The sequence below is a fragment of the Vicia villosa genome, linkage group LG6, assembly GCF_029867415.1.
Source record: "Vicia villosa cultivar HV-30 ecotype Madison, WI linkage group LG6, Vvil1.0, whole genome shotgun sequence".
Taxonomy (NCBI): Eukaryota; Viridiplantae; Streptophyta; class Magnoliopsida; order Fabales; family Fabaceae; genus Vicia; species Vicia villosa.
Window position 1 is genome coordinate 122,327,503 of NC_081185.1, and position 14,590 is coordinate 122,342,092.

Genomic DNA, 14,590 nt, shown 5'->3' on the forward strand with positions numbered 1-14,590 from the left:
TATTTTTAATTAATTAAATATTATTTTAAAATAATAATATTGAATTTGTTTAATTAAATTTTCTCCTTTATTTTGTCTAATTTACGAAACTAATATTTTTATTTCATTTCAAATAATTTTGATTCTCACATTTTTCATTCAAAATTAAGAAGCGAGATAAATTATTATATATAAAGTTCGCGAAATTCTAAAAATATACATATATATGCTTTGTCATTAAAAATTTGGTATATCATAAATTTTTAGAAAAAAAGTATAAAAAAAACAAAACATTTTAATAACTAAAGATAAAAAAGCATCAAATTTGTTTGAAATTACAATAAGAAGTTCCAGATTATGGATGAAAATAGTAGAAGAGTTGCACCTTCTTAACAATATGACTTTTTGCCCAGTGGAGAATGTCACAAGAATTCGAGCTTGGGATCATTTTGGTTAGCCTATGGTATTTTGCTGAAGGATTTCATGAATAGTAACGCATCTAGTCAGAGTAGCAATATTATTGCAGAATTTACAACAGCTAGTAGAGAGTGGAATTGGAGTCTGCTCAGAAATCTTTTTTTACTCAAGATGTCATAGACAAGTTCCTCTTAATTATACCCCAAGGATAGAGTATGGTGATGAATCTTGTAATTGGAGTGAAACGAGTAATGGATGTATCACAAACTCACGTGCATTTAACAACATCAACTCTCACAATGTGAGTTTGAATATGGAGCAGTGGAGTAGCATTTGGAAAATTAGAGATATCTGAAAGAGTCAGGTTCTTCATCTGGCTTGTTCATCACAATGGCATCAAGACAAAACAGTTCCTTAAACAGCGCAGACTTGGTAATCCCTAATATGTAGATTGTCCAGATATGGAGGAGTCTACTCTTCATGCCTTAAGAGATTGCACTATAGTTTTATGGATGAATCTAGTGAGGAGCACATACAGGGAGGCTTTCTTTAATCTTACCTTGTAGGAATGGATGGAGCTCAACATGAATAAAAACTTATGCTTGAATACAAACTTATTCATCAATGAGGATCAAAAGTATTGGCAATCAATTTGGGGAATATCATGTCATACGATATGGTATTGACGCAATCAAAGAATGCACATCGTGGACTATGTAATGCCTTACAATATGGAGAATGATATACTATTGCAAGTTCACTAGTATCAGCATACATAACTTTGACAAATAAGATTATGATCATGCTAATAGTTCTAAGACAAGTTCAATGGATTAGACTTAAAGATGATTGAGTGACTCTAAATACGGATGATGTAGTGCATAATATAAGGAAAGCAGGGTGTGGTGGTGTATTTGTTGGGTTTCAAGTGTGAAAGTGTTAAAGTTTCACATCGATTAGGAATTGAGGAAATATTGGGTTTACAAGAGACCTTGACACCACATATCCACCCAAAACCTTAAGGCAATGGAGTATGGGTCACCTCTCTTATAAACCTAACATATCCTCCATTCCTAGTCGATATAGGACTTTAACACTTCCACACTTGAAACTCAACAATCTCCCCCACTCTTGGGGCTATCAAATCAGGGGGTTCAAGAGGGAACATTTTAACATTGGGATCTTTCCTTTATGAGCAACACATCTCTTTAAGAGTGACACCAAATATTCACTCAAAACCTTAAGGTTTTAGATGAATATGTGGTCTCTCTCTCACTTGTTTGGAACGAGTTTTTGACATTTAAGTGAGTGTTTGACCCAATGTGTATGCTTCTTCCTCAACGATGACCTATTAATATTTAGAGACAAGCATGGTATTTGGAAGTGAGGCCTTGCAGAGAGCTTATGGAGATGCTTCATTTTTGTTGTAGAGTTATGGGGTATTTAGAAATGTATTTGAATGGCCGAAGTCAATGGTTACAAGAGAATGGTGATTCAAACTGAGCGTAAGGAAATTTATGTTAGAAATTCGGTATGATAATCCTGGTTAACTTTGAAGAATCGTGTTCGTACACTTTCCGAACAAAGTATTTCGACCCTATTCTTGCCTAGGTTCACGAAATCTTTGTGGGGATAATTCTCGAAGAGCAATCTGTTTCTGACAATAGAGAACAGATCAGGAATGTAGGGAGGAAGTATTAATTTCGTGTGCCAAAATCGAGGCCAAAGGACTCCTTATATAGGAGATCAATAACAGAAACCGAAAAGACACACCTGTTCAGAAAAAACGGTCATGTCTGTTGGGAAAGGGTACAACTGTTCAGAAAAATTTTCGAACAGGGCACTGCCCCGCACCTCGCCAGGGGCTACGCCCCTTGGAACCCCGTTTCAATTATTTGTATTCAATTACACGTTTGGCTCGACGAGCGTGCACTCCGCACTACCCTAACTCGTTTCAAACTTAACGCATAATTGCATCGGCCTATAGTAAATCACCAACAATTTACCAAGTTCCAAGCAAAGAAAATGACACCATGAATAAAGGCATGGATTTGTTGTATAGTATAAAAAACGCTTTCAGCCACAATTTAAATATCCAAACGATAATTATTTATCAAAAAGTCAACAAATATGCAGATGATTACTATATTGAGAGTAAACATTTTGCAAAACATTAATTTTTCGATAACTGTCCTCAAAAACTTTATAATTTATATATAGTTGATTTAACTAAAACCTCCTATAAGAATGTTATTTTGTAATTTTTTTTGGGCTCCAGCTCTCATCCATAAAAAAAAATAAGAGTTGAATTTCAAGTAAAATTAAAACTATTATTAAGCAATCTCGATTTTAGTTTAACCCTTATCTATTCATTTCAATAACTTTGATAACATTGATACATTATCCTTATCCGTTAAGTTAAGTTTATTACTCCCTCCGTTTTTTATTATAAGTCATTTTGGGGAAAAAAATTGTATTTAAATATAAGTCGCTTTACAATTCCAATGAATAATTAATGCTACTTTTCCTATTATATCCTTAAATATTTATTATTCTCTCTCCTTTCAATTATATAAATTTATCTTCCATATGTCATTAATGAAGGATAATTTTGTAAAAACCTTCATAATTTCTCATTTTCATACAACAATTATTATTTTTCTTAAACTGTGTGAAAAGTCTAAAACGACTTATAATAAAAAACGGAGGGAGTAATAATCGGAATGTATTTCAACCCAAAAACAAGGTATATTCTTTCTCATAATCCTCCCCCTGTTATTTTACATTTAACACGCTAACCAACAAAGCGACAAAAATCATAACAACCAACAAGGGCAACTTCGTCATTTCCTTCACCTCCAACTTTTTATACGCACACCTCACCTTCCCCGATGAAACGGACTTCCAATCTTTAGTCTTTCATTTCGAAAACTAATCACTTTTTTCATTTGCCATTCGTTCTTCTTTCTCGAACGAAAGGCCAAATTTTCGGTTCTCAAATTCTCAATTCCTATCCAATACATCAAAATCATAAACAACAATTACTTAATTCAAATTAATTTCTATACACAGAAAACAAAAATAGTTTAATTAAATTCAATTGAATCATTACATTTTTTTTCTCGAAATTTTGATCCTATTGTGCGAATTGTATTTCGTTTTCAATCGGATTATCGAATTTCGTACAGAGGATTCGTATTCGTGTGTGTGTATCCGAAGAATTTTGATTATTTATTTTGTTGATAAAAAAATGAGGAAATGGTGCGGTGAAAACGACGTCGTTGAGGTTGAAGGGATTGATGTTAGTGTTTGTGTTGCGGCGGACGGTGATTTTTGGGTGAGCGTTGGCTCCGCCGGTGGTCCGATCGGGAAATTCAGCCTTGAAAGCGAACATGATTTGGCGCATATGGTTAACGATTTCATAGAGAATGCAGGAAGCTTTGGCGCTGAGTCTTGGTGTAGCAGTGATAGTGAATCTTCTTTATCTGATTTTGCGCACCTTGCTGAAAAGATTCAGGTAATTATGATTATGATTATGATTGTTATCGATTTAGGATTATATGTTTTTTTTTTTTTTTAATTTAATTAATTGGTTTGAATGGATTTTAAGACTGAAGTTAGAAGTTTTTTTTTTTTTTTTCAATTTTAATTTTTATCAATTTCGGAGAATAAAACTTCATATATATGTGGTATAGATTCTAATTTCTATAGATGTATAATTTGGTGTGATAATGTCCGAAATTGACACAGACTTTTGTGATTATGTTTAATTTAATTTAATTTTTTTAAAATTATTATTGGTGTAAGAGTCGATGTGTTTTTTGTATCCATGCTTCATAAATATAAAGTTGCTTTTCTCATTCTCTTTTGCCTCTATTAAAGGAATTGATTGCAACATTTAGATATTTATTGTGTTTTGAACTGCGTTGGGGGGCATTTAGATGCATGTTGAGTTGGGCTTGAAGTTATAGCTTTTGCGGCAATTGCTTTGAGACACGAGAAAACATAAATGAAACACGTAATCAACGAATGCTTAGTGTTTTCAATCACAGTTGAAGCTTGAAATTGTAGCTTTTGTGGCAATTTTCTTTGAGAATGAGGGAAGCTAGCTTCCCTAATTAATTGATCTAGCTTCCCTAACTACTCTTCCTCCTCCGACTTTTGTCATAACTCCAATGGTGGTAGCCCAATGTTTGAGGCTTGAGCCATTTATTAAGTGAGGAGATACATAAATATCCTTAACTTCCATGCTAACCCCCTAGGGTTGGTTTTGTACTTGTTTGTAGATTGTTGAATTTTTTTTTTCTTAGTTGGCTGTGAATTGTTTGTGAAGTCTACATAACAATAAGTTGTATGCGTGTTCATTTGGTGCCTATTTGGATTCACTTACTTGAGCTTATCGGTTGATATAAGCACGTGTGAGATTGTTTGGGAAAGCTTATGGAAACATTTTATGAAATGTCCATAAGCTGTTTTTTTAGCTTATTTACAGAAGTGCTTCATGATAGCTTATGTAAACAAGCCTACATGAAAACAATGACTCTATTTTATCTATTGTTATTAAAATAGTTTATACAACATGCACTTATAAGATAAACTCTTATGCTATAAACACTTAATTAAGTTATTTATTCAAACACGGCTTTGGTCTATTGGATTAGTTTGTATTACATTAAATGTTGATGTTGAGGGTCATATCCTCTACTTAATTTACCAGTAGTGGTTGTCTGTATAAATTGTATGGGATGTTTCAGTTTGCGGATATTGTTCTTTTCAATTCTTTTTCCTTATTTTGATTTTAGTAATGGGTTTGAACGAGAATTTCAACACATAATCTCCTGTTTTGAGGAGCATGACTGGAAGCAGTTTCTACTCCTTGGTCAATTATTTTAACTCAAGACTTGGGTTTGACAGCAAATAAGATACAAAAAGTAGAATGAGATTTGCCTTTCTATCATTTATTGTACAAATAAATGATTTCCTACTGACTTGAACTTTTTATGAATAGGTTTTTAACAACTTCCCTGACTATCTTTGATGTTTTATGATGCAGATCTGTAAGCGATCGCTGACTCAACATGAGAGCGACTTGATCCCAGTTGTTCATTCTCTCATACGGTCAATGAAGGAGACCAACCTAGAAATGATGAATTCTGGTCCATGTTATGCTAGCTGCATCAGATTTTATTTGGCAAAGTTGATGAGACTTTCTGGCTATGATGCCGGTGTTTGTACATCTAAATGGCAGCGTGTTGGCATAATCCCTGGAGGTATGCCATATTATAATTATGTGATTGATTCTACTGCTTCATGAGCTGCACTTTCATTAAGCTACCCCATTGGTTAGCTTGCAGTGTTAAATATAAAACTGTATTATCTACATTGATTTTTTTTTTTAATGTTAAGAGAGTGAAATGGCATACTTTCTTGGGTATATTAAGTTTATGATTCTTCTCTTGCAAAGAAGTTCTTATAAGCTTATATATGTTTATGCGGAGGCTAAATTAGAGAGGATCAAACAAACTGACACGCAGAATTGAATTTCAACTTATATGAGAAACTGTGTTTATTTTAACTTAGAATTTCAATTTAAACTGTACTGTTTGATGCTTCCATATATAGTTCATAAATTCAATATAGTGGACTACACTTATTGCAGCTCATAAATAATCACCGTTAATACATTTTTAAATATGTCTCTTTCACAAGTGCTTGTTTTATCCAAACCAACAAAATGTTAGTTTTAGTATCAAATCTATTCTTCGCTCATGATCTTATTATCAGCTTTTGTTTTCATCTAATGTATGTGCGTAAACTTATTGCACAGGTGATCACGAATATATTGATGTGCTGGTCGAGAATAACTCTGGGAAATCAGAGCGGTTGATTATTGATATTGATTTTCGAAGCCACTTTGAAATTGCTAGAGCTGTTGATTCATATGACAGGATACTGAATTCGCTTCCGTCCGTTTACATAGGTTCCCTTACTAGGCTGAAACAGTTTCTTGGAATAATGGAGGAAGCTACTAGATCTTCTTTGCAACAAAATTCTATGCATTTTCCTCCATGGAGATCTTTAACATATTTAAAATCCAAGTGGCTATCACCTTATGAAAGAATCACTCATTCAGACAGCAACATTAATATTAGCAATGGCGGCGAGTGCTTCGACCACAAGCAATGCCGTGGACATTTGAAGAAGCTGCAATCTTGTCTTCAGGCAGGAATAGAAGTTGAGCGAATGTTGAAGGCTCGTAACATTGAAAGTAACCGGAGGATGAAACCTGACAGATGGAGGCAAACGTTTCTCCGGCCCATATGACATATGTACAGATTTCCGTTCTGAAGTTCTCATAAGAATGAATGAATAAATATAAAATACAGAATTTTGCGGCTTTTTATTCCCTCAGCTAAACCTTCTCCTACCTACCTAATAAAGAAGCCTTAGCAGCAGCAATAAGGCGATTTTCTATATGCGTCATTTATTTGTTCTTATCGGTGTTTGAGGTGTGACACTTGTGGAGTCGAAAAAGTTTTTTGGTACCCAGAGATTTGAGTTTATGAGCTTTTATGTAGCAGCGGTGTCACACGGTGCAGTACTGGGTATATCTGTACTCTACCTGATAACTTCCTTGCCTCGTGTTTTTGTTGGGACTTGGAAATTTTGATATATGTTATGTTCTATTTTTTCTATATGTTTTCATGATTAATTTTGAGGATGAGCTGAGGTATTTGGAATTTCCATTCTGTTATATTGAGAACTTTGGTTGATGACTCTTTTGGTTATGAAAAAAATAAAAGAGCAAACCTTTGAAACGTGCTTATTCGGTTACATGTAAGATAGCTTTTGAATTTTTATTGCTTGAATGTTAATTTAGAACTTCCTTTCAATTGCTTTATTTTTCTATCTTGTAGCTCAATTGATGATTTTTGCATCTAACCATTGCATTGTCATTGTGATAACGGTGCAACCATTTTTGGGGCTTCAAATTATGCAAATACATGTGGTAATCCATCTTTGGCAGCTTGTGCAGAACATTTAAGGAAATTTATAGCTACTTTTGTGAGCTATTTCATTCTGAATTTTGGTAGAAACAATGCCCTTTTTGTTGAGTTTGCAACTATTATGATGGTATTTGTGCATGCAAAGGATGAGGGCTTATACAAGCTTTTGATAGAGTGGTTCTTTGCTTTCTGTTATATGGCTATTGGTAACTCTTAAATTGTTCCTTTGAAAAGAAAGAATATATGGCACTAAAATAATTCAATTTAAATGCTCTCTAAATTTAAGTGCTCTCAACGCTCTCTTTTTTTAGAGAGAAAAACAAACGTGCTGATAGATTAGCCTACATGCTCATAATGTTCAGAGTATAACTTGATTTCTAACTATTAAAAATGAGTTTTTATAAGAGATATATTTACTTCTTTTTTTTTTTAATTTTTTTATTAGAGAAATTTGACGCATTCTAGTAAATAACAAAATTACAAAAGTAACTTTAGCAACCATTATATCAACCATTTTATGAAGGTCTATTTTAGCAACCATTAACTAAAAAAATGGTTAAATACACCTTAAAGTGTATGTTGCTAAAACACACCTTCATAAAAATATGTGGGTGTATTTTAGCAAATTCCAGTGAAGTTTGTTAAAATACACCCATTTATTTTCTTGAAGGTGTGTTTTAGCAAGCTTTAACTAAAAATTTGTTAAATGCACCCTAAGGTGCATGTTGCTAAATTAGACTTTTATATATATATATAAGAGATATTCTTATTTCACGAATGAGTTATTAATATTTATTCCACATCTTAACCATTAATTTTTTTCAATCTAATGATAAAAAATAAAAGATAAAATTATAATAAATATTTAATTTATTATAATATATATATATCATTATTAATGTAAGATATTTAACTTTTTATTCTTATTGTAACTATTTTTAATGTATTCAACTTAAAATAGATTTTTAAAAAGACTAGAGAAAATGCATTACAAATGTTCTTAGAGATATGGTTGGACTTTGGGCGTATAAACTATTACTCCTTCTATTCCAAAATAAATGTCACGTTTATAAAAATTATTTATCTTAAAATAAGTGTCATTTTTAGTACCCAATATAATTTTAATTTTTATTTTTGAATTGTACCCTCTAATTAATACTCTTAATTTATTATTTCTCTTACATTGCATTAATGATAATAAGAATACACCAATAACAAATAAAGATAATTTGGTTAAATTGTCACTCTCTCTCTCTCTTTTATTTATCACATTTTTTTTTTACCAAAACATTTATCACATTTTTTTAATCTACGTGAAAGTGTCAACTATAACACTTATTTTGAGACAAATAAAGTATTTTGTTTAAATTTTGTTGGGCTTTAATTTGCTTCTCCAAATTATATATTTTCTGTGTTTTATTAATAATAATAATAACAACATTTATGAGAGGATTGCGCTTGTCGCTCTTAGTAGTGAACAATCACTTATGAAATCTCAAAATGTTTTACGTGCTGTTGGAATTTCAAAATACAGACGTGCTTATTACACACAAATTCACATCATTAATGAGTTACTCTTGTTTTATCAAAAAATTTTGATACAGTTCGGATATTGAAATTTGAAAACACAAACGAGAAATTAAATATAATTTTTTCTTTTATAAACATATCACTATACCTACAAAACCTACCAAAATATCCATGTATTCTCTATCAAGTTTTTGTACATCAAAACCATATTCTCATATTTTTTTCACATCAAAAGGAATAAAAAAATTAAAATTTATGATCAATGTACAAGTATTTCTTTCATTATTGCTTGTAAAAATATGATACTTTTGCTAAAAAACAAACATTGCATCTGAGTTTTAAAATTCGAATTATGTTACATGTTGTTTTAAAAAATAAAATCCAGACTATTTTCATTAATTTTAATCTACTTCTGTTATGACTGGTTGTAGTTATGGTGCACCCTAACGTTGTCCTCAAAACTATCGTGTCTATGGATGTTAAATCGGGTGATGTCCAAGTACTGGATGATGTTCATGCAGATGTTAGGAAATAATTTATAACTAAATAGGTGTTTATTATTCGTGACCATATGTTCAATTGGATCCGCACGAAGGCTGTTAAATTTGGGGTTCGACATTGTAATCATGAGCTCAGATTCTTGTTCTGATAGAATACTGTCATTTGTTACGATGAAATGCGAAAGAAATGGAAAATACCAACAAGCTCTTTGAAAGCTGAAACAAGATGCTGCTAGAACAGGGAAATATGAGTGTTCTTTGTTGAGCCCTGAGGTTTGAATCCCCCTTGCCCCGGACCCTTTTTGTGCTATTTTATTTTTTAGGCTTTATCACTTAGTTACCTATTTCATGTGTTGAAGGCATTTGGTTATTACCATTGGCGCGTGGCCAAATGGTTAACTTTTTAAATTGTGAGAGGATGGTTAACTTTTTAAATTGTGAGAGGGAGGGTCTGGGTTCAAGACCCTTTGGCCACAAACCTTTCTCTCTAGCACTATTTTCTTTCATTTTATTTTATAACTTTGATTATTTATTTAACCCATCAAACTAATTTATTTTGGCTTGTATACTAAAAACTCTAATCTTTGATCCATGATTTCTCACTTTGATTTTAATGCAATAATTTATTGATATTAACTTGTTCATCATTGTCACGATCATACTTTGATATCCATGCCTATACCATGATAAAATCAACCGTACTTGTGAAATTTGAACTTGTGTAATTGAATGTTTATAAAAATAAATGTTTGTCTTATACCATGTTCATACTTGATACACATTGATGCTTTGACCATCCTTGTTAGATTGATCATAGGTTGTTTATCTACTTGTTTATATTTATATATCTGTATTATATACCTTTGTTATATACTTTTATGTTGTTGATTAACCATACATATATGAGATGCTTGTCTATATATTCATCCATTTGATCATATACATCATACTCATACATACATGATATGATTGATATTGAGGTATGTTCTCCTTCGTTCATTACCCTTATACTTGAATATATTTGTATACAATGACATCTTTGTTTACACCTAACATGTTTGATTTTGATCATAACACATGTATGATTACTTGAGATGCTTACCCTTAATGCTTGCTTGGGATGTATTGATTCCTCATTGTTACTTAAAATCCAAAGGATTGGGATAATATTGACTAAAAATTATCAAGGTACTCACCTCTTTTCCTCCTCTTTTACTTTGTGCTTTGTATTGTTAAAGCATAGTACCTCCCTTTGTTTTTAAACGTGGTTTTGTATTGTTAAAACTCAACCATTTCTAAAATCAACCATGCTTTGTATTGTTTGAAGCTCAGCATGTCACCCTTAACTTGTATTGTTAAAGCTTGGCTCATTTTAAAACTTGTTTTTTATTGTTAAAGATTAGCATTTTAAAAACTTGTTGTGTATTTTTAAAGCTCAACACTCAAAAATATTTTTGCCACTTTGACTCTTTATTTTCCTTTTTAAGAGGAACTACAAATGCTCTGACTTCTCTATTGCACTCAAGGGGTTTGTAGGCACAAGATGCGATGTCTTGCCGAGCACACAATAAAATTATTTTCTCACCATCCCGCTATATTTCACAAAACAAAACAAAAAAATAATAATATAGATTTTCAAAGAGGTTCCTGTAGAGTGCTACAGATGTGAGGGGTGCTAATATCTTCCCCTTGCATGACTAACCCCCGAATCTAAGATCTCTGTTTGTTTTATTAGTTTTTTGATTTAAAAAAATCTTTGGGTTTTATTTCGCTCATTTTCCATTTCCTTTGGAATCAATAAAGCACGATGACAACTTTCACTAAAATACGAGCTGAGTCAATCCAATGACCTCGGTCTCAATTTTTCACCGTTACAATGAGATCTTTTGAAAAACAAAGAAAAATAATAATATAGCTCTCTTATCTGCTGGGCATATTTGAATCTCATAAAAACCAAGATTCTTGTAGCCCAACCACGTTACAACCAAGAATAAATACCTTTGTGATCAATAACTGATTATGTATCTTGTGATATTACTTTGATGAAGTGATAAATATTTCTATAGTTGATGCATTGTTTGATAGATAAGGGACACACTAACCATTTGAGTGATACACAGTGAGATTATGATTCTAATAAATAATTGACTGTTGATATGAACATGTTTTAAAATCATACTTTTGTAAGAAATTTTTTTCATCAGCATGCTATAGTTTATGTATGCTTATAATGTTGATCATGAACTTGCATTTGAAGAACTTCTCGATCTAGTCTTGAAACCTTACATGAACTATGCATATTGAAAATTTCTAAACCATTTGTATTGATTTTGTTTGACGATTAACAAAAAGATATGTTGGGACCGTTGATAAGTGTCAAATATACGTAAAATATATAAGCACTTTTTAACTTATTTGGCAACAAATTAATGAAAACAACCTCAATTTATTAGTAAAACATGATAAAATGCTTATATAGATTTGTATTCATTAAGTATAAGTAAAAAGTAACAAGAAATCACCAAAACAAGACAAAAACACCTTCCAGGAACAAAGGCCCGCTTAGCTAATAAGATAACATCACTAAGAAAGCAACAGAGGAAAAAGAATACTTCAGAGCCAAATAACTTCAAGGAAAAGCAAATAAAACCCAATTAGCACAATATCAGGCGTGCTAAGTGAGCTATGGAAGTTCATGACTTAAGGCTAAGTTACTTCATGGCCAAGCAAGGGTTTGCTCGCTAAGAGAGTTTGAAGGCGCACTAAGCAAGGGTAAGGCAACAAAGACTGCTTGCAGGATGAGCTGGTATATATTAAGGGTGAAGAAAGTAGCAGTGTTTACCAAGCTCTAATCATCGCTTAATGAGAATGGCATACCAACACTCTATAAATAAGGGTTCGGTCAACTCGGTTGGAGATAACTTAATGTAAAATAGTAATTTTCTTGGTAGCGAGTGAGAGAAGTTCAATGTATACCAAAAACACAATATGAGAGGAAAATAAAAGAAGATTGAGGGAGGAAGTTTTATCTGAGGAATCGACAAAAAATTCTTGTCAACGTCGTTATTTTGAGGCTTGATTGTAAAGCTATGATGAGTAAGCGTGGCTAATCTCTCTTATATTTGAGGTTAGATGTAGTCATCCTAATGCTCATTTATCGATCAAAATCATGTATTCCTATGTAATTCTTCTTAGGCTTTAATATTGATGAATTCTTTGTTCTTAATGCTTGTTATGTATTAGCTACCTAAAACATGTTTTCATGGTGTGATTTAATATTTGAATGGTACTAGTCATTAATAGATATAATCTTTTCATCTATTGGATATGCTATATTCTAGAGAAAGATTTAGGTCCAGTATTTATATGATTTATCAATGCTTAATGCTATCGTATTGTTTAATAGGATGAAAGATTGTTTATTAGGCAATACGATTGATCTCACGTTGTTGACTCAAGCATGAGCGACAATGTGAGCGATGGATGGTAATATTAATAGCTCATTAGAATTGTATATTATTGGTCAATGATATTACATGAGAATTGGTCAATGGGATCTAATCCCAACAAGTTTTCTCACCTGTAAAACACCAAAGTTCATTTTACATTCTATTAATTTACTTTCCATATTCACAAACAATCAAACATTTGGTAAACTATTCTTAAAGTCATAGAAACTATTGATCGATTAATAAAACACAACCAGTCCATGTGGAGACGATACAAACATACTTGCTACTGCATTGATAACTACAACCTGAGGAGTATTTAACTAAAGTATCGTTAGATCTTGGACGCATTTCACTTTCTAAGGATTGGCTCCCTGGTCAGGGTTTCTAGAATGTAGGATTCGTTTTCAGTGACATCCTTGATCTGGTACTGTACTTCCAAACTGGTTGTCAATTTTCAATCCTCGACATTATTTCTTCCGACATGGACTCGCCTTTGTACGAGGTCTCTAGGTCAAAACAATCGAGGCCTAACTTGTTTGTTGTATATGACTATAGTTGCCTGCTTCACAACGACACTCATGAGGGTGATAGATTCTCTTCTTTCTTCTAAAAGGTGGACCTCCTCCTTAATAGCCTAGACGTTATCTTCCTCTAGCAAATGGTGTTTCGTCCTCCAACTAAGTTCCCTTATTTCAACAAGGATGACAACTGCAGTTCCATAGATAATTTGGAAAGGCGTTTCTCCTGTTATCGAGCGGGGTGTGGTTCTATCTACCTAAAGGACATCTGGAAGTTATTATGCCCACTTTTCCTTGGCATTTTCTAGTCTTCGCTTTATCAATCTCAACAAAATTAGCTTCACAACTTCAGCTTACTCATTTGTCTGAGGATGTTCCTATGAGGTGAAGTGTTTCATGACCTTTAAATCTTCCAACTGTTTCTTCAAATTCTTATTAACGAACTGTATCTCGTTATCCGATATGATGGATTCCATACCTAGCCAAAATATTCATCTTAAAGAATTTTAGAATATTAGTGGCATTAATCTTTTCTAAGACCTTTACTTCAATCCATTGGGTGAAGTAATCAATTTCCACAATTTGGAATTTAAGCTGGCCTGGTGTTTGGGAAAAGGGGCGAGAATGTCCATATCCTAATGTGAGAAAGCCCAAAGTGATGTCAACATGTGAAATTCAGATGGATGGGCACTGTGGATGTCCCCGTGCCTCTGACACTGGTAGCACTTTTTCATATTATCTTTAGTATCTTGGACCGTAGAAGGCCAATAATATCCAGCTCTGAGGACTTTTTTTCCTAGAGCTCAGACACCCCAATGCTATTAGACTATCCCTCTGTATACTTCGTCGAGGGTGTATGTGGCCTTTTTCCCTTCCATTCATTTTACCAACAGGGATGATAGGCCTATTCTATACAAGTTTCCTTCTATCACGAAATATGAGTTGGATCTTCTCTTTAAATGGGAATCCTTGGCTGAATCGGAGGGAATTATTCCCCATTCAATATACTTTGCAATGAGCGATATTTAGGAAGGTTGTGAGACATCTTGTATGAACATCGTCGACGCCCTTAGACTCTTGATGCTTGGGCGTGTTAATGTCTCCTGGAAGAATGATTGATTCACTCTAAAGGATTTGGTGCTAGCAAGTTTGAAAAAGGAGTCTGCTCTAGTGTTATGCTCCTTTGG

General features: G+C 32.8%; 1 protein-coding gene across 1 annotated transcript; it reads left to right on the plus strand.

Moving 5' to 3' along the window:
* Window positions 1-3,307: 3,307 nt before the first annotated feature.
* LOC131609808 (uncharacterized) lies at window positions 3,308-7,220 on the plus strand. The gene is made up of 3 exons (XM_058881606.1): window positions 3,308-3,913; window positions 5,450-5,666; window positions 6,224-7,220. Exons 1-3 carry the CDS (start codon window positions 3,647-3,649, stop codon window positions 6,718-6,720), a joined length of 981 nt encoding a protein of 326 aa, XP_058737589.1. The 5' UTR covers window positions 3,308-3,646; the 3' UTR covers window positions 6,721-7,220.
* Window positions 7,221-14,590: the final 7,370 nt, after the last annotated feature.

Bases quoted from the DNA above. Each gene is read 5' to 3' on its own strand.
- LOC131609808 (XM_058881606.1), top strand. From the start codon at position 3,647: ATGAGGAAATGGTGCGGTGAAAACGACGTCGTTGAGGTTGAAGGGATT. The intron at 3,914-5,449 runs GTAATTATGATT...TTTATGATGCAG, and splicing joins ACCTTGCTGAAAAGATTCAG to ATCTGTAAGCGATCGCTGAC. The intron at 5,667-6,223 runs GTATGCCATATT...CTTATTGCACAG, and splicing joins TGTTGGCATAATCCCTGGAG to GTGATCACGAATATATTGAT.